Below are 19,396 nucleotides of genomic sequence, written 5' to 3' on the forward strand. Positions count from 1 at the left end.
TGGAGATGATTAAATATGAGAGGTGAAGGTTTATAAAGCCAGGCCAAACTTGCCACTCATCAGTATATTAGCCTGTAAAATGTTGTTCAACCTGTAGTCACAAACATTCCGACACCATTCTGGTGTGTGACTGCTGATGGGCTGAACCCATGCCTGTCTGCACACACACTTTTAAAAGGCAAAAGGCAGATTATCTTTTCTCTGGTGACATAGTAACGCCAATACCAATAATGAAAACAACCTATGTGTATATATATCTATATATATATATCTAACAAAAACTAGAAACCACCGGCACTCACGTCAATAGGTTAAAGTTGCCTGGGTGCAGTCCTCAGAACAGGAAACAAGATTCGAATAGACAAGAAGCCGCTCTCACAGGTCTTACATACAAAAAATAAAGTCTTTTTTATTGTATGGTGAACTGACGTTTCGGCTGAACACCTCAGCCTTTCTCAAAGTTAACACACACTGTGCAAACAAGTCATAAATACATCGAGAGGCGGGAAAATACAGAACCAAGACATGTAGTGGTGACGTCACAACGCTTCTATACACACACAAAAAAACTCTTAAAAGTGCAAATGTAAAATATCATAAAAACTACTACTAACAAAAGCAATCCGGTATCCTTACATAACCTTATAGAAGATACCCGTGTATAAACATTTTACTAAAGGAAGTTATTACCAAGCCGTATAGCATAATATTCACGGTTTCAGTCTATCAAAAAGAGGTCATACTGTGCATACCATCTTAGAACAAAATTTGAAAAATATATAAACATAAATATGAATATAGACATAGACGCTCAAGGCAGAACCCTAGCAGTAAGCACCCGATCGAACATTAAATTAGAATATTGAACGCACCAGTCCCGTGGTCAGATAGTTACGTGGTCAGATGGTACCAGGTAGGGGGCCTCATAGAAGCACATTCATATGTGGGTAAAAAGTATAAGAATTGGTTAACCGTAAGTAAAGAGCAGCCTACCGCGTTGTTCCAGCATGGTGAACCTTTGTAAAGTCGTCTGACAGGTAACTGTCAGCGCCGCGTAGGTCCTTGGGAGACGCTTCGCAGGGGGTAATGATCAGTTAGGCGCTGTTCTGTGGGTTGGCCTTATTGTCAGCTCCGTTAATCGCCAACTGGCGAACAGGGTAGGGCGACCTTGTACTGGCATATCATGAGTGTAGCACTTACCGCATCTACCCAAGCCCACGTGGTGGTGCTATTAATGCTCGATCGATGTGTGGTAACAGGCAGCATATGCTTGTAACACATCACATCTGTGGAGCAACTGTTAGTACTAGCCAGATGGAGGGCAAGAATGAGGATGCCAGCTTTTGGGTATTCAAAATTAGTATTACAGTTGAGCTGTGGCTAACCCGCCCGAGGGCAGAGACTGGTCCGCACAAGTGGTTATAGTACCCCTGTACAAAAGGGGACATGAGCCAACTCGGCATTCCTGGTGATGTCTCACCCCAGTTATAAGCACAAGGCATAATCAAAGGGGCTGGAGTAACTTATTGAACAAATATATTGAGCAAGTATGTGGTAGGCGGAAGTGTTATATCCACACCATCAGAACGGGAATATAGAAAACCATTAACAAAGCTAGGCTGAGAGCTTTTAATCTCTACAGAGCTAGGGGAAGGGGCAGAACAAGGAGAGTACCTCCTAACACCACGACACCAGCAAGTAACCCGGGTATGTCTCCTCCAGTTTCCAGCTTGAACCCCTCTCAGCCTTTTTTAGGGCTAACATCATTACCCAGAAACGGGGGCGCCCGCACAAGAGAAGGGGTGGGCGCAAACACCCGTTCAACAAGAGGGACCAGGGGAATGAGGAAGTAGTATTCAACCTAAGCTCTACTCATTTATCTGATGCTGAGAAAAGCCTGCTTCAAAAAGGCTTGTCATTTGTTCCTTCCTCAACTACCCAGCCCCTTGATATCCTGATTGATATACATAGATTTCAGCGTACCCTTAAGCTCAAGGAACATTTCAGACTCCCCTCTTCACCACACATTGAATTCAAGGCACCGAGTACATTTGAGCCTACAAATACCCCTAAGTCCATAGAGGCATTTACACGATTAATGATTGATGAAACCAGAAAAGGTCCGTTTCAACATGCCAAGTTTGCCAATCTCACAAGAAGTGAGAGAGATGCTATATCTAGCCTTGCCAACAACCCCGGGATTGTAATCAGGCCAGCGGACAAAGGAGGATCGATCGTTATACAAGATTACACAGACTATCGCTCAGAGATCTTGCGACAGTTAAGTGACAAGGACACCTACCTACAAGTACCGACAGATCCTACTGTCAAATACAAAAAACTGATTGATTCCTTTCTACATATGAGTTTCTCCAGTGGACTAGTATCACAGAATACACTTAATTATCTAACACAAATACACCCCATTTGTCCAATTCTTTATACGTTACCAAAAATCCACAAGGACAGCGTGAAGCCCCCAGGCCGTCCGATAGTGAGCGCACGAGGATCATTACTTCAACCCATTGCAACTTTTGTGGACCACTACCTCCAACCGGTAGTGCAGGAGATGCCCACCTATATAAAAGACTCAGGTGACTTCTTGATGAAGTTACTACAATCACAACCGCTGCCACCCATGGCTCACTTAGCAACTATGGATGTATCTTCACTTTATACGGTAATTCCTACGAATCATGGGCTTGAAGTGGTTAGAAACACACTTGTGAGACATCCAGCTCCAAACAGACCTCCAACGGAATTCCTGATCCAGTTGCTACAATTTTGTCTCACTATGAATTATTTCAAATTTGAAAGGTCATATTTCCTGCAAACCAGCGGAACAAGTATGGGTTCTAACGTGGCACCATCTTTCGCAAACCTATACATGTCCGAGTATGAACAAACCCATATTATACCCAATTTTGGCACACACATCTACAAACTATACCGGTTCATCGACGATTTATTCATCATATGGACTGGCACGAATGAACAATTCACCTCCATGGTACAAGAATTGAACTCTCTGCCCTCACCAATACGTTTCACTGCATCAATTGATGCGCATCAAATATCATTTTTGGATCTCACCATTACAATTACTCCAACGGGCATACACACAACTACATACAGGAAGCCCACGGATCGGAACACCCTGCTACATCATTCCTCTTGCCATCCACCTCATCTCCTCAACAGTATACCATACTCACAGATGTTACGTATGGTGAGAAATAATTCACATCCAGCACAAAGGGATGAACAACTTAAGGACCTGGTTGATAGATTTCTCGCAAGGGGATACAATTTCCAAGATCTGAGTAAGTGTATGGACAAGGCTCTCATTAGCCAACAAGAGGAGGTACTCAGAACTGCTAAAACTACACCAGAACCCGTACCAGAGAGATTGACCTTTCTTACGACTTTCAGCTACGATAAGAAACCTATCGTGGATGCACTCTACAATCATTGGTCGGTAATGTCCAAAGATAAAACATTGCCCCCAATATTCAGAACTCCACCTCGTGTTGCCTATAGGAGAAATCGGAGCCTGAAGGATTTACTGATGAAAACAGACCCAGTGCATTGCTATAAATTGGAGAAACCGACTATGTGGCTCAGCGACAACAAACCTGGATGCTTCAAATGTCCATCGTGCACTACTTGTGGTTATTTACTGACTGGGCCAGCATTCCAACATCCCCACACTGGTAAGCCTATACTCATTAAACACCACGTGACGTGCACAACGAAGTATGTAATATACTTTATCAGATGTCCATGTGGCCTTTATTACATAGGCAAAACTATTACCACATACCGAGACCGCATGGCTAATCATAGATCCGCCATCCGTGGTGCATTAGACACCGGCAAAGCCGATACCCCGGTGGCTCTACACTTCTTAACACACTACCATTCATTGGCAAGTATGCGCTCCATGATTATTGATCATATCCCACCCCCTATTCGGGGGGGTGACCGCGAAAAGCTATTATTAAAAGCCGAACTTCGGTGGATCCATAGACTCAATACCCTGAATCCTGCTGGACTGAATGAACTAGTATCATATGCCCCATTCTATCTGTCATAGTCATGTTGTAAGGTGTTTTTATTTCAATGCAGCATAGGAACATTGACTTATTTGCTTACCTTTATGTCACATTGTTCTTATATGTTGTTACACAATAAGGTCTGTATTTCTATTTGTAACACATGTCTATACACTAACCTTCTCTGGGTGGATGTTGGGTTTCTCTTTTTTGCTCTTGGACCATAGCAGTAAGCAGCCTGAATCCTCTAATGTATCCAATATAACATTATGAAACTATGTTGCAAATTTTACATGAGCACCTGGTTACCTTGTTACTTAAAAGCTCTCAGCCTAGCATTGTTAATGGTTTTCTATATTCCCGTTCTGATGGTGTGGATATAACACTTCCGCCTACCACATACTTGCTCAATATATTTGTTCAATAAGTTACTCCAGCCCCTTTGATTATGCCTTGTGCTTATAACTGGGGTGAGACATCACCAGGAATGCCGAGTTGGCTCATGTCCCCTTTTGTACAGGGGTACTATAACCACTTGTGCGGACCAGTCTCTGCCCTCGGGCGGGTTAGCCACAGCTCAACTGTAATACTAATTTTGAATACCCAAAAGCTGGCATCCTCATTCTTGCCCTCCATCTGGCTAGTACTAACAGTTGCTCCACAGATGTGATGTGTTACAAGCATATGCTGCCTGTTACCACACATCGATCGAGCATTAATAGCACCACCACGTGGGCTTGGGTAGATGCGGTAAGTGCTACACTCATGATATGCCAGTACAAGGTCGCCCTACCCTGTTCGCCAGTTGGCGATTAACGGAGCTGACAATAAGGCCAACCCACAGAACAGCGCCTAACTGATCATTACCCCCTGCGAAGCGTCTCCCAAGGACCTACGCGGCGCTGACAGTTACCTGTCAGACGACTTTACAAAGGTTCACCATGCTGGAACAACGCGGTAGGCTGCTCTTTACTTACGGTTAACCAATTCTTATACTTTTTACCCACATATGAATGTGCTTCTATGAGGCCCCCTACCTGGTACCATCTGACCACGTAACTATCTGACCACGGGACTGGTGCGTTCAATATTCTAATTTAATGTTCGATCGGGTGCTTACTGCTAGGGTTCTGCCTTGAGCGTCTATGTCTATATTCATATTTATGTTTATATATTTTTCAAATTTTGTTCTAAGATGGTATGCACAGTATGACCTCTTTTTGATAGACTGAAACCGTGAATATTATGCTATACGGCTTGGTAATAACTTCCTTTAGTAAAATGTTTATACACGGGTATCTTCTATAAGGTTATGTAAGGATACCGGATTGCTTTTGTTAGTAGTAGTTTTTATGATATTTTACATTTGCACTTTTAAGAGTTTTTTTGTGTGTGTATAGAAGCGTTGTGACGTCACCACTACATGTCTTGGTTCTGTATTTTCCCGCCTCTCGATGTATTTATGACTTGTTTGCACAGTGTGTGTTAACTTTGAGAAAGGCTGAGGTGTTCAGCCGAAACGTCAGTTCACCATACAATAAAAAAGACTTTATTTTTTGTATGTAAGACCTGTGAGAGCGGCTTCTTGTCTATTCGAATCTTATATATATATCTATATATATATATCTATATATACATATATACACACAGATATATGTGTGTGAGACTTCTAGAAATTATACTGAATTTTTAAAAGTGCACATAAAGTATAAGTATATATTCAATTATTCATTTTCTAGTTTTGGTAGTCGATACATTGAAAAATATAGCACAGCATGCATTGAAAAAATGTAAGTTGCCATCTGGTAATCACAGGAGAATTGCTTTCTTAGCTGAAAAGCAGCTGATGGCAATTTAGCACACTGGGTATTGAGCTGGTCCGAGTGTTGTTACAGTGCAGGCATATAACTGCTTTAAGAACAAAAAAACAAGCCATTTAATTTTGTAATCCCCAATAACTGCAGGTCATGTAACACATGTTCTGCAAAAGTAATTTGATTGTTACTTTTCTCCAGGCCCACAAATCTTCTTTTCAGATGCAAAAGGAGAAATTAAATGTAGCGTTGCTGCATATTAGGCACTCTACAACAATTTAATAAGACAACAGAAAAACTGATTACCTTAATACTGTGCATTCTAGCCTGCAATTAGAGATTTCTCTTACATGACCCAACTTTGCATGTCATTATTTGTCTACTTCCAATGCAACAAAACAATTGACTTGAAGACAAGCTAATGTTGCATGTGTTACTTTTCCACTAGACCACGCATAATCCTGCCAAATGGAAAATAATCCACTCTTGTGTATATAATACAATTAATTGGCACCCCAGACACTGTAACTATGGTTCTTAATGCATGGCAATGGTTGAACTGGCCTTCTAGCCTTGCAGCCTTTCAGTTATATTGAAACCTGGAAAAATCAGAACCAAAAATTGGTCACTTAATGTGATATAAATTATCCGTTGGCTAAGTATTCATTCTGAAAGGATTTCCCTCTTTAACATGTATTTATAAAGCACCAACATATTCTATAGCGCTGGAAGACACAAGGGGTTGATGACCCCCGGGGGTTGTAACAATATGCCCCTTACTCATTTCCGAAGCACTTGGCCCCCTTGGATACTGCACTCCTACCTTGTGCCTCATAATGACATGCAAGGTAGATTCAGGTAGGGACAGGTGGGAAGGATGCCTGCATGCCTCCTGTCACCCACTTCTTTTGAATAAAATCCTGCAGATGTCAGATTGCTGCCTTTTTTCCACTTTGCACACTGTGTTCAGGTTGCAAATTACTAATCCCTACAGTACTTGTATGATATGACTGTTGCATGTCATGATCTAAAATGTAAAATCGATTAAGCATTAGTATATATTGATTGCCATCGATATTGTGTTATAATGAGTTATAACTGACTTGTAGTGCAATGTCTCATTATATTATTATATTTAATATCTTTTTATGAACTCATTTTAATATTTGTATGTTGAAGATGACCATAGTCTGTATTTATGTGTATAATGCAGGGTGCACAAACTGACTTGGAGTTTAGTGTTTAGCTAATTTGTTTTAACAAATCACTGTACATTTGGATTTGTAATAAGCTCTAGGGTTATTTTGTTTTCCAATTAACTAAGATTAATTTGTGAAACCACATGATGATGGTGCATGCTTAATACTTCTTCTTTCCTTAAGCTGCAGAGGTGTAAAACAGTAATAGCCTAATGTTTTATAGATAGAGGATTGCTAATTTTGCATGACTCTAGGTAATTAGAGTGGCCTTAGGGTTTTTTATGTTCATTTTTTTATCTCTCCTGTTACTCAGTACCTTGCTAAGGTTAGTAGCAGCGCAAACAGATGATAAGGTGCATAGCTTTGACTAGTTTCTCTAGTCTACAAAGTATTTGTACTGATGTCAGTGTCAAGCTGTCCGTTCATGAGGGCAAGCACAATGGGCAACTTGTGCTTTTCTGCACAGTGGGTTTCATTAAAGGTACTTGCATCAATATGGACTCTTCCATATACACTTCAATATAATGGTGTTAAATGCACAGGGCACTGAGGGAACCCTGGAGCTACCACCTGGTCAGAAGGTGACAGCTTCAAAGTTTGCACAGCGTTCTGAGTCAACAGACACAGCACTCAATTTGGAATGGAGGGTCGTAAGGACTGATCACTACTGAGCACAACTATATGGAATGAGCACATTTGGATGCAAGTGCCTTCAATGAAAGTGGTTTTAGATAAAACTCATTGTGGGGAAAAACTCAAATTACCCACTCCATATGTGGACATAGCTAAGCCCTTGTGTCTGTGAAAGTGAACCCACCCTGTGGTTTATTAGTTGTGAGGGGTTTACTATAACTGGAGCACATGCTGCATATTTTATGACATAACTACATAATGGCAGCTTATAACTTCTGGGGAACATATTCTTCAGTAGTTCAGGGCAGTCTATTAGAAAGGCAAAGTTTGAAGTTTGAGGTTCCAGTACATTTTATGGGGATCAAACAGATGGGATCAATGGAAAATATTGGTCCAGCTGGGCTTCAGTCCTCAGTATCCATAAGGAATTCCATAAGTGAATGCTAACAAAACAATCTTCTGGTTTCAGTATTTGTCTCTGTCCCTGTACCTGTACCCACGGAGCTGCATGGCTAGGTATAACCGGCTGCATCCTGTGGCAATGCAATACACAAAATCACACCACACACACCGAAAGCACTAAGAATCGCCTGTAAGTGGTTCAATTTATAAATGTAAAAGTATAAATCTGTGAATTTTAGTCACTTTAAAAAAGAGCAGATATTTGAGAACAACATGATTCTACTATAATAAAAATACACCATACCTGCAAGACACACTTCCCACCTTCTCCAGCTGTTGGTTAACAGACTGCTACACACTTTTTGACAACCAGTCACAGTAATAATAAATGATTTGCAAATCTTGACATTCCGTATTCTGCATTCTCCAAACTACATAAGCAGTAAAAGTCTTGCTGACAGCCACCTCCAGACTTCATTCTCATATTTATGAGCATATTAGCATAACCCCACTAGCAATTTGGTAATACTTCAGTGCCAACCATTTGCTTCATTTATACTCCTGAAATGAACCTGCTTTTTTGCAAAAATTCGGTTTCGCCTGTTCAATAATTACCATTTAAATAATGAATAGTTAACTGCTGTACCATCTTACAGGACCTGAAATATGATTGCTTTGTTCTCTTTTATGGTCCAGCTGACAAACTGTAAATACACTTTAGTGGCAAATTAAAGGTCATTTTGTTGCATATTTGTTCACAGTAGAGATAACAGCTAAGCCCATAGCATATTAAAATCTGCTCCAGTTAGAGTAGTTGATAGTCCTGCTTCCATTTCATTGCGTTGACAAGGTTTATGCATAAAATTAGTTTTGTTCATTGAAATTATGAATAGAATGCAGAATATTTTCAAAAGAAATTATATTTGGCCCAGAAGAAGTTTTTATGATATTAATAATAATGCTTGTAGGATGCTGTCTCGCTATTTTGCATTATACTGGCAAGTGAACTGTGACAAATAAAATTCATGGCTAGCAGAGAACATGGGCATCTCATTCACTTGACATTTTAAGCCGTAGAAAGCTACATTTGAAAATAAACTACTGAAGCAGCCATATGTTTAAAAAAAAAAGAAAGTTTTTGAAATGCCTGTCCTTAAAAAAAAGCATGAAGGGCAGTCTTTCAAATGTGTAATTTGCCTTATAAAAAAGCAATAGTTTAAGAAATGGCTGCTGTTTCTTAAAATGTATCTGTTCTCAATTCTAAAAAATATATCTGATTAGCCGAAAGAAAAACATGCAGTACATAAGAAAGGAACATAACTAAAAAGCAATTTACTTTTACCCAGGTGTATTAATACAAAAAGCACAAAATGAATGAAAATAAAGGAATTATCCCTATCCATATGTAGTATGCGCTCTGGTACACTGACAAAAAGGGGAATATCTATATGAGGTTTTTCTATAATCTGATGTCCATTTTGTTAAATCTTGTAGGAAATATATGGGTTATTTTGCAGTGGTAATAATGGAGAATCACAGAGATGTACCCGTAATTAATTTTTTAATTGAGCCCTTACTCATGGTTTCACTGATCCTTTCCTGTAGAATACTTGATGAAGAATAAGCAGAAACCATCAAAACCTTTGCTAATCCTTTAATGTCCTCTTTATAATTTACAGCTAACAATTTACCCACTGTAAGATGATTTTTCCATTTCAGCGACTTCATTTTCCATTTTAACATATGCTTGTTTCCCATGATCCAGTTTAAGTATAGAAGTTCTGTTTATGTTTTCTGCTAGCATGCCAAATCGATAGCCACTTGTCAGACATTGTCACATGTCATAAAAATCAACCTGAAATGGGTGTTCTGGAGTGAATAAACTCATTAGAAAAGAAAAAAGAAAGCCCTTGCACACTGTGTATACTTCATGCTTAGTTCAGTTGGTAATGGCACCATCATTGGGTAAAAAGTAGCTTTTATTCTAAGCTATTCTAAATGAGTGAATGAGTAGTTTATAAGTAAATGATATTTAAAAAACATAAGGATTTAGTCTTTAGCTGAGAATAAATGAATGAAGACTTTCTTAATAAAACATGTTTCAACCAATAGAGAAGTTTGCAAATACACGTAGATATATAGAGAGAGGCAGGTTTTATTGTAGGAAAACTACTTATAGAAAAAGATGAATCACCCTTTGCAAATTAATGGTAGCTGCTGGTATTTTCATCTCATAATACAACAATGTAAATTGTTTTATCAAGTGTTATACATACTAACAAGCCTAAATATATAGCTACATTATCAAATGCTCACGTTTCTAGTATCATCTGAGGCACTTGGCTGGCAGAGGTATCATGTAATCACAGTTAATCATTCCTCTTAGTGATGCTGAGCACTGATAATTTTATTTTAATTGCATTTGAGTCATTTCTGAAATTAGAAGATTATTCCAACAACCTTTTCTCAGGTAGCAATTGAAGCCTTGAAAATCAGCTGTCTTGATGAAATAAAGTTTCTGTTAACAAAATAACTTACATTTTGGATAAAACAAAAAAAGTAAAAACAATAAATATAGAAAAGCTTTATTTAATAGAAATACTATAAACATTTTATTTGACAACATTTTATGGCTTATTTTTGCCTTTATTTTGCCTTTTTTTAAACAATTTGTATGGTTCCATTTTTTTTAAATAAAATTGCAGCTTATTAAGGACTGTAGTATGTGTGCCATTGAGACATAGGTGCACAAAATAAATTAATATGGCTCTATCCAATTGAAATATGCAATCCTACAATGTGAAGAACTGTTGCTGTTTTAATAAAAGCTTAATTGGTTAAATAAATAAATTACAGAGTATACATGATTTGTATTGGCATATTAATCAACACTTATACCTGTATAACTGAGTGTCTTACATCTATCTATCTATCTATCTATCTATCTATCTATCTATCTATCTAATCTATATATCTATCTTTCTATCTCTCTCTCTCTCTCTCTCTCTCTCTCTCTCTCTTTCTTTCTCTCTACACAATTTATTTCCTGTTAAACTACTGTAGCCCACTTTTTTGGTTATTCTGTGCTGCTACCTGCTGATTACTGGTTCTTGGCGCTACAGGAGTCCTGAGCCCCCGCTTACTATGGGGGTTAATAAGGATTTCTCCCTTAAAGGCGTGCCTCCACCCAGGGATGATGTTGTGGAACTATAATCCACCCCCTGGGAACTTAACAGTCTCTAGTACCTCTGCTTGGGATCCACACACAGCCCCCAGTACCTTGCCCCTCCCTGGGGTAGTAGCTTACCGGCAGGTAGGTGATCCTTGTGCAGGAAATAGTCAGATACACACGGAGTATGATGAATAAGATGAATCGTTTATTAGGGCAGGACCTCTCCAGGAGTGGCACATATTAATTCACACAGCATGCAGGGCTTTATCTCCTCACTACTCATTGAGTGCTTTCTCCTGTTGGGCAACTCACGGTACTCACGCCAAGTGTCTCCTTCTAGGTGATCTCCCCGGTACTCACGCCAGAAGGCACCCCCTCTTGGGGTCCTTCCCGGTACTCACGCTAGGCAGCATCACCACAGGCAGCCCACCCCGGTACTCACGCCTAAGCCCCCTCAGATACAGCCTCCTGGGCTAGCGGTGACCTTGTCCACCTACCTAACCACTTATGGCCCTGCACTCCGGCTGATGTAATGCCGGGAGGTCTTAACCTCACTTCCACTCCTGGAGGGGCAATGTCCGCCCATTCTAAACTCCTGGTGTCCTACATATCACTCCTAGAGCGACCTATTAGAGAACTACTATCTAAACTGTGCCTGGGGTACTCCTTACTGGAGCAGTCCCCAAAATGTCTGACCTTCAGCACATGGCTGCATCCCCTTATATGGGCCTATGCACCACCCTGTGGCCAAATCCCGAACTGCAGGTATACACCCTGTTAACTGTTTAACAACCCAGTCATCCCAGTGTCCCTGTTTCCCAGCACCACCCTGTGGCCTGTCCTAGGGGTTCCTGTCCTAAGGGCCCATTTTTGGTAAACCCCTACACTACTTAGATAAAGTACCAGCGTGTCTTCTCTTTGAACTGACTGAGGTCCCTTTCAATACCCTTACCCTTATTACCCTAGTTGCTTTTCTCTTTATTTTTTCTATTGAAAGAGTACTGCGCTGCATATTCCATAAGAAATGCCAAACATAAATGCATACACCAACAAGGTTATAGTACATCTAATCATTGTTCTTTGACAAATGCAGACCATTAAGAATGGTCTTTGGACAGCATGGTCATAAATTAATCTTACAAAGTGTTGATCACACACAAGTTGATTCCCCTGTGATCTCAATTATGATCAGCTGGCCGGACAAGTGGATCGTATTGGGAAAATGACTGGGCAATATAAACAAATTAATAAAGATTGGGAAGGCAGTGTACAGAGCCCAAACAATCAACACCATTTTTTGCACTTTTCACAATGTCACTTCTCTCCCCCATATGTGCATTCTTCCCTAGACTGAGAGAGCAGGCATCTAGGTGACTTCCCTTCACCTCCAACCAGTCAACTAACAATCACCTACCCATCCCCAAACTTCATTCAAGCTTACACATTAGGGAACAGCATAGGATACAAGCCGTAACAGGGCCTTGTACTTACCATCTGTCATAATGCAAGGTAAGGGCTGGCCTGCACCTTAAATTATTTGCTCTGCACCTCTGTTTTTTTTTTTTTACCATGTCAGGTTTTTTTTTCCAGTAGGAAAAGAAGCATCAGACTATGCAGTTGCTGCAGAGTATGTGAATTGAGGGCTAGATTTATATAGCAGAGACAAAATAAAAACCCATGTGCAGACAGACTAGCTATTTATATGTATAGTATGAAGTTTGTTTTATATCTACTGTTCATAACTTGCATCTTTTCCGTACATTTACTTAAACAGGGCCTTAGTAACACATCATTGTATGGTTTTGGCTACAAATGTGTTATTTTTCACAGTGTTTTTTGCAATGGCTCAGCCTTTTAATTTCATTAAAGGCAAGTATTTCCTGTTTTTAAGTAAGTGTAATATTAAATATTAGGATTAAATTAAGTGTCATCTATTGATGACAACTTTCTATCGCACTCTATGCTAATTAAGCCCCAGCTCACATGTATAATAATATAAAAGCAGATATATGCAATATGTAGTACCTTTAGATATTATTGTTTAATTAAAGGGATGCTACCATCATTTCAGAAATATAACTATATTTATAAACAACTGTAAAAATAGTTGTATCTCTTCTTAGACCCAGGGTTGGACTGGGCTGCTGGGATCCCAATTGTGGTATATAAGTTATACATGTGGGGGGGAAGGGCTGGCAGTAAATGAGTGGGCGGCGAGTTAATAAGCGGTCGAGGACCCCTGAGGTAGCAGCCCTGATGGGCCTTGTACACCCTCATCCAACCCTAATTAGACACTTATATTTTTCATATATATTTATATTTTAATCCACTGTAATTATTTTTTCACAAATAGTTTTCATTATTTTTTCCTTTTTGGGATATAAATAGTTTGGTATGCTTCCTCAGCCTAACAACTATTACTACAAACATCCCAACAATGCTGGTTGTCAAATGCATTGTTCCTCCTGGAACTGGAACTGTGAAATCTGGAACTGACTCACAGCATGGGGTTGTAGGGGTTGCAGGGGGTGTAGGTTGCAGCCAGAGCAGAAAAGTTAGTCTGAGGAACTGTAACCCAATAGGATGGTTTTGGTTCCAATAAGGATTAATTATATCTTAGTTGGGATCAAGTACAAGGTTCTGTTTTATTATTACAGAGAAAAAGGAAGGCATTTTTAAAAATTTGAATTATTTGATTAAAATGGTTGCCTTTTCATAATTTGGAACTTTCTGGATAATGGGTTTCCAGATAAGGGGTCCGATACCTGTATTTGATAAATTGCCCTTGTCTGCATTTTTTACTGTTTTTGGTGTTTTTCAAAGCAAACTAGTTTGCTTTGAAGTAAATATCCATTATTACAATCAATACATTGTTTAAAAAAATTTGTATTTCATATTTAGAACTTTAATTAAAAAAAAGATTTTGTATAATGCATTAAACACCTTTTCATATTGTATTTAAAGGTTATATTCATGTAAATGTGCTTCATTGTAGCTGCTTAAAAGTAGTCTCTTTATCTTTTTGTTACACCGATATGTTCATTAGAGTTCTACAGGCCGATACTTGCAAAACACAATTAAACATAATGAAAAATGGTTCCTTGCTAAAGAGAATCTTTTTTGTTCTAATTGGTTTCAATGCTTTTGTCACGTCTAGAAAAATGCTTGATTTTAGTGTGACAAGTCCATTTAATTTCATTTGTTGGAAAAAAACATCTCTATTCAGACTGAATAGTTGTTTATTGGACCAGAAAATACTTATATTATAAACGTCTGAAAATTCACAGGGCCGAATAGGAAGTTTTTGTCTATTGTTACACTATATTATCCTGTTGTATGATAAGACACATACAATAAATACTATAAAAAGAAATAACTAAACTTTACTTGCATTGCTTGATACACTTTCCTATAGTGCCTTGTTCTTATTTTGGAGATATTTTGGTTTACAGTTGGAGTATACAGAGATCTGATTAACAACCTACAGTAGCCTCATTTTTCCACATCTTTGTACCCCATCAAGGTGAGAACCTTGCCCTCAGGGGCAGAGAGTGGCCAGTTACCAGGGGTGGCAAAAAGCTACCTCTGGTAACTTTAAGAGATGAATTTCCATTTTTTGAAATGGAAATTTGGCTCTTCTAGTGCAGAAAGCACAATAGCACACTAGCGACCCAGTCCCCAAGGACCCACTTTGATGTGGAAGAGGTAAGCTTGGAGCAGGTAAAGGGGAGGTGGCAGCAGTCACAGAAACGCCATTGGCTATCAGAGGGGTGCAAAATGTGGTTAAAATTCAATGTTCCATTTAAAGTGGGACTTAACTTTACACTTAGTTCTTTTCTGAGACGAATAAGGTATTTGATACTGAGTATTAAGATGTAAGGCAATTTGCCTCCTCTAAAGTAATGAGTGCCAAACATCTGTCAATACAAATATAAATAATTATAGTTTCCTGCAGGGGTGCTCCTGCCCCTTAATGCTCCTTTGGGAGGCAGCACCCCTCAAGTTACCAGAGACACAAAATGCCACTCCTGGTGACTTCAGGAGCACAAATTGACACCCCCAGTAAATGTCCCTTTCCCTGTCTTTTAAGCTGTTTTATTCTTCTTGTTTTTTTTTTGTTTTTTTAAAACCCTATCTACAATTGAGCTTCTCCTGTGGATTATTTACATAGGTCAGGTATTATGTTAAAAAAAGCAGCAAGAAGCACATGGAATTCTACATAATTGTCTAAATTCCTTGGTTGCTGATAAAAGGCAAGTTGTGTTTTTCTTTACCAAAAGTAAAAAATGTGACTGATACATCTGTTTACTTATTAGTTATTGCATATTTTATTCCCCCTTTGATATCATCAGACAGATTTTGCAGATGTTATAATTGTTTTTGGTAAAGTGACTATTTTTTAATTTTTATAAACATTAAAAAGAAAATAAAGTGATGAGTATTACCAAGCTGTACCCCCTGTGCCATTAAACAACACCTACCATGGGCACAAGTTCAGTAATATTTCCTTTTACCTTGTAAAGGGAGATGTCATAAAAATATGTCAGCATATACTGAACTAAGGAAGCCACTTGGATAAATGTTGCCATGTTTATTTGGTATAGCAGATTTATTTGCTGATGCTGAGAGAAGGTATTATTTATTTATTTCCTGTTATTTACTATTTATATAACACTGACATCTTTCTGCAGCACTTTACAGAGATTATACATCATTCACATCAGTCCCTGCCCCAAAGGAGCTTACAAACTAAGGTCCCTATCACATACACACTAGGGTCAGTTTAGTCAGAAGCCACTTAACCTGCCTGTATGTTTCTGGAATGTGGAAGGAAACCCATGGAGACACATTGAAATACAAACTCCTTACAGATAGTGCCCTGGCTGGTATTGAACTCAGGACCCCAGTGCAGCAGTGCTACCCATTGAACCACAGTGCTGCCTCACAGCCAGTTTGAAGGTCGTATTGAAAAGATACACTATACATTAAAATAAACTGTACTCACATGATAACCTTACCTTTTAAAATACATTTACCAAATAAATCTGCAGAACTGTGAATAATAGTTGTAGATATAAATATATAATATTTACATTTCATAGCATCTCATTAAACTGGTTTACATATTGGTTGATCTATTAGAACTCAGTATTTGTCACTGTGGGTTCTTTTTGGCTCAAATAAATTAGCATACACTTCATATTAATTGAAGAAGTCTGGCAATAATTGCTCAGTTCCACTTGAAGTTAACATGTTCCAAAGTGCTTATTGAAGTGAAAGAGGTCTTCATTTTATTAATTTGCTGGTCAGGATTCCATCCCAGGTAACCATAGCTTTTGCCTTTACTTTTACGAAGAAACTTTAAGAGCTTAAGGGAAAAAATGCCCCCAATTATACATTTGTTGAATATAGTACAAATTATGCAGACATGTTTTATAAATATGTATGAGTGTTCCCATTACATATTTCAATGTCCTTTTATGTCCCCACATATTTGTTATGTTTCACATATTTTACATTTTAAATATGGAAAATCCGTGATATGGGCACAATGGCTTAAAGCTGTGTACTCCATTTGCATTCATTTGCAGATGGGTAGCTTGTAAATAAGTATTTATTTAGTGAGTGAATGCAATTTATACCAAAAAATGTCATATTAGAAATAGCTATTTAAGCAAACTAGGGGTAAAAATAAAATTTGTGTAGTTACAAAACAGTATATAAATGGGCCACCCATGGCTGGAAAGCTCCCTAAAATGGCATTTAAGTAGGCCTCATTTTTTAATTGTATCTTTATTTTTTATAGTGATGAACGAATCTATTTCTAAAAACTAGCGAAACTTCACAAAAAATGATCAAAACGGCGAAAAATTCATGAAGCCCGACTTTTTTTTTGACACACTGATTTTTTGACACGGCCATGCCCATTTTGACGTGACAGTGCCCAATTTGACATGCCTGCACCTATTTTGACAAATTTGCCCAATTTGATGCAACCGCTGATTTTTTTTTGCTGATGGGGAAATGCGGAATTTCATGGCGTATCTATGCCTGGCACAAAAATTAGCTTATCACTCATTTTTTATGATTCAAGCCTATCATCACATACTTTTCCACTTAATCATCTTTTTAGAATTGCGTTTCTGAAGATTTTGTATTGTTTATTTTTAAATAATTTCTTCTCTTCTGCTTTACTAAAATGAATGGATACTGAGGTCAAATGTACTAGTGAGTATTTTTTGTGTTCCACCCTGAAATGTCACTATTCTTTAATAAGCAAGCATCTATATTTTATTAAAATTGCACATAAAAGTAGCTTTTATTCAGTGTCTCTCATGAGATCCATGCCAATTTTTCACTTCTTTTGTCTTCTTTTGTCTATTACAAATAAAGGAGAATAAACCTCAGTCAAACCTAAACAGTAACACTTTGTAAGCACAGTACTATTTGTGAGTAATTCATGATTAAACAAGAACCTTGCTGTTTTTTAGTAGATATTTTAGTCCTCATGGGGCTAGTATTACACTCTTGATGATTATCCAATAAGAGCTAAAAACCTGAACATTTTTCACCTGAACACTACTGCATCTGCATTTTAAATGGTTTATATACAGTATTCAATATCTTTTGTAGAATCTTGGTGCCTGTTTTACCATATAAAAAAATATACAGAAAAAAACATGAAAATGAGTTTCATGATTATTGAATCCAAAAATAAAGTTTCGTATAATGAATGCAAATTTAGTTTTAAGCAGTATTACAATATTCTTTAAAACTGGTAAAATGATTTTATTGCTGTCTGTAAATCTGACTGTTATGGAAAGCAGCATCTGTCCTTTACTGTTGGTATTTCCTACACTGCTAGTGCTGACTAGTGATGTGTGGATCTACAAGTAGTCAACTCGCACCTGACATGGCCCATGGATCCACGTCTTCTCATATACCTGTGCCCAGCCCACCCCATCTCTGGGGCGGAGTGGCGTATCCCTATAAACAGACGCTGCCAGGAGCGGAAGTGGGGTACAGGTCGTGGGCAGGCAGGGAGGCAGGAAAAGCTTGGCCCCAGCATCACTAGTGCTGACTACCTAAACCAACAAAATATGAGTAGTTGGCTCCCCTTTAGCCAAGGCAACACAGATTTATAAATAGACCCTGATACGAAGCAGCAAAAATGACTATTCTAATGAAAATTATACTTGGGAAGCAAACAGGTGTTTCTACAGGTGCATTGTGTAGTTATGTGTTAAAGCCATGACAGAATTTAGCTGATATTCGGCATTCTTCAATATAATTTGACACATTTTTTTTTATTGCAGGTCTTTGGGGCCAACATGAAATTAAGTGAAAGTCGCCGGGAGGTGTTGGAAGAACTACAAACAACTGTAGCTGCACCTGCATTGCCGAACAATGCCACTGAAACCGTCGCACCTGGAGGAGGCAAAGATAATCACTTTTCTAAGCTGCGAGAAAAGTTCATGAATGAACTGAATAAAATTCCATGTAAGTAAATGGAAACATAAGCCTTCTCCATTATATTAATAGCGGGAATGTAATGTTTCATGGTGTTAATATATTCTAAAAGAGCTTTCAGCTGTATCAGGAATTACTTTATTTTCAGTACTTCTCATTCAGGCATGTTTAAGAGCATCTCATAGAAATTGTGTAGCTAATGGTGCATTAGATTAGTGCAGAATATAAGTGATTAGTGGTGATCTACATTTGGAATAATATAGGTACTGCCAAATGCTGCACAATTCTCTTTGCAGATATAACAATGCTAATCAATGATATTAGATTCATACAGCTTAGATTGAATAGATTAACTACATACAATACTTTTAACAGTTCCAAAAAAGAGAGAAATTCACCTTGAAGTTGCACCTAGATGGCTAATAAGGTATCTGTACCTTTATATACACACATATATATATATATGTACTTTTACAGCAATATAAATACCGCACTCACAGGACTTATGGTGAAGAAAAAAGTTCATTTATTGTTCAAACATCAAACTGACGTTTCGGCTGTGTCCACAGCCTTTTTCAAGGCTTTTCAATGTACTTTTATTTATGCACTTAAAGCTATTTTCAGCGCATGTAGCTTAAATATATGCTCACA

The 19,396-nt window shown here is 38.3% G+C and overlaps 1 protein-coding gene across 4 annotated transcripts in view; it reads left to right on the plus strand.

Moving 5' to 3' along the window:
• Positions 1-19,396, plus strand: part of syt1 (synaptotagmin 1) — a 269,823-nt gene that overhangs the window by 159,566 nt on the left and 90,861 nt on the right. For all 4 annotated transcript variants that reach the window (XM_018092261.2, XM_018092263.2, XM_018092262.2 and 1 more), the window contains one exon: positions 18,592-18,775. In XM_018092261.2, coding sequence (XP_017947750.1) covers positions 18,607-18,775 — 169 coding nt within the window. In that variant the 5' untranslated portion in view covers positions 18,592-18,606. The remainder of the gene's footprint in view (positions 1-18,591; positions 18,776-19,396) is intronic.

Source organism: Xenopus tropicalis, chromosome 3 (genome assembly GCF_000004195.4).
Source record: "Xenopus tropicalis strain Nigerian chromosome 3, UCB_Xtro_10.0, whole genome shotgun sequence".
NCBI lineage: Eukaryota > Metazoa > Chordata > Amphibia > Anura > Pipidae > Xenopus > Xenopus tropicalis.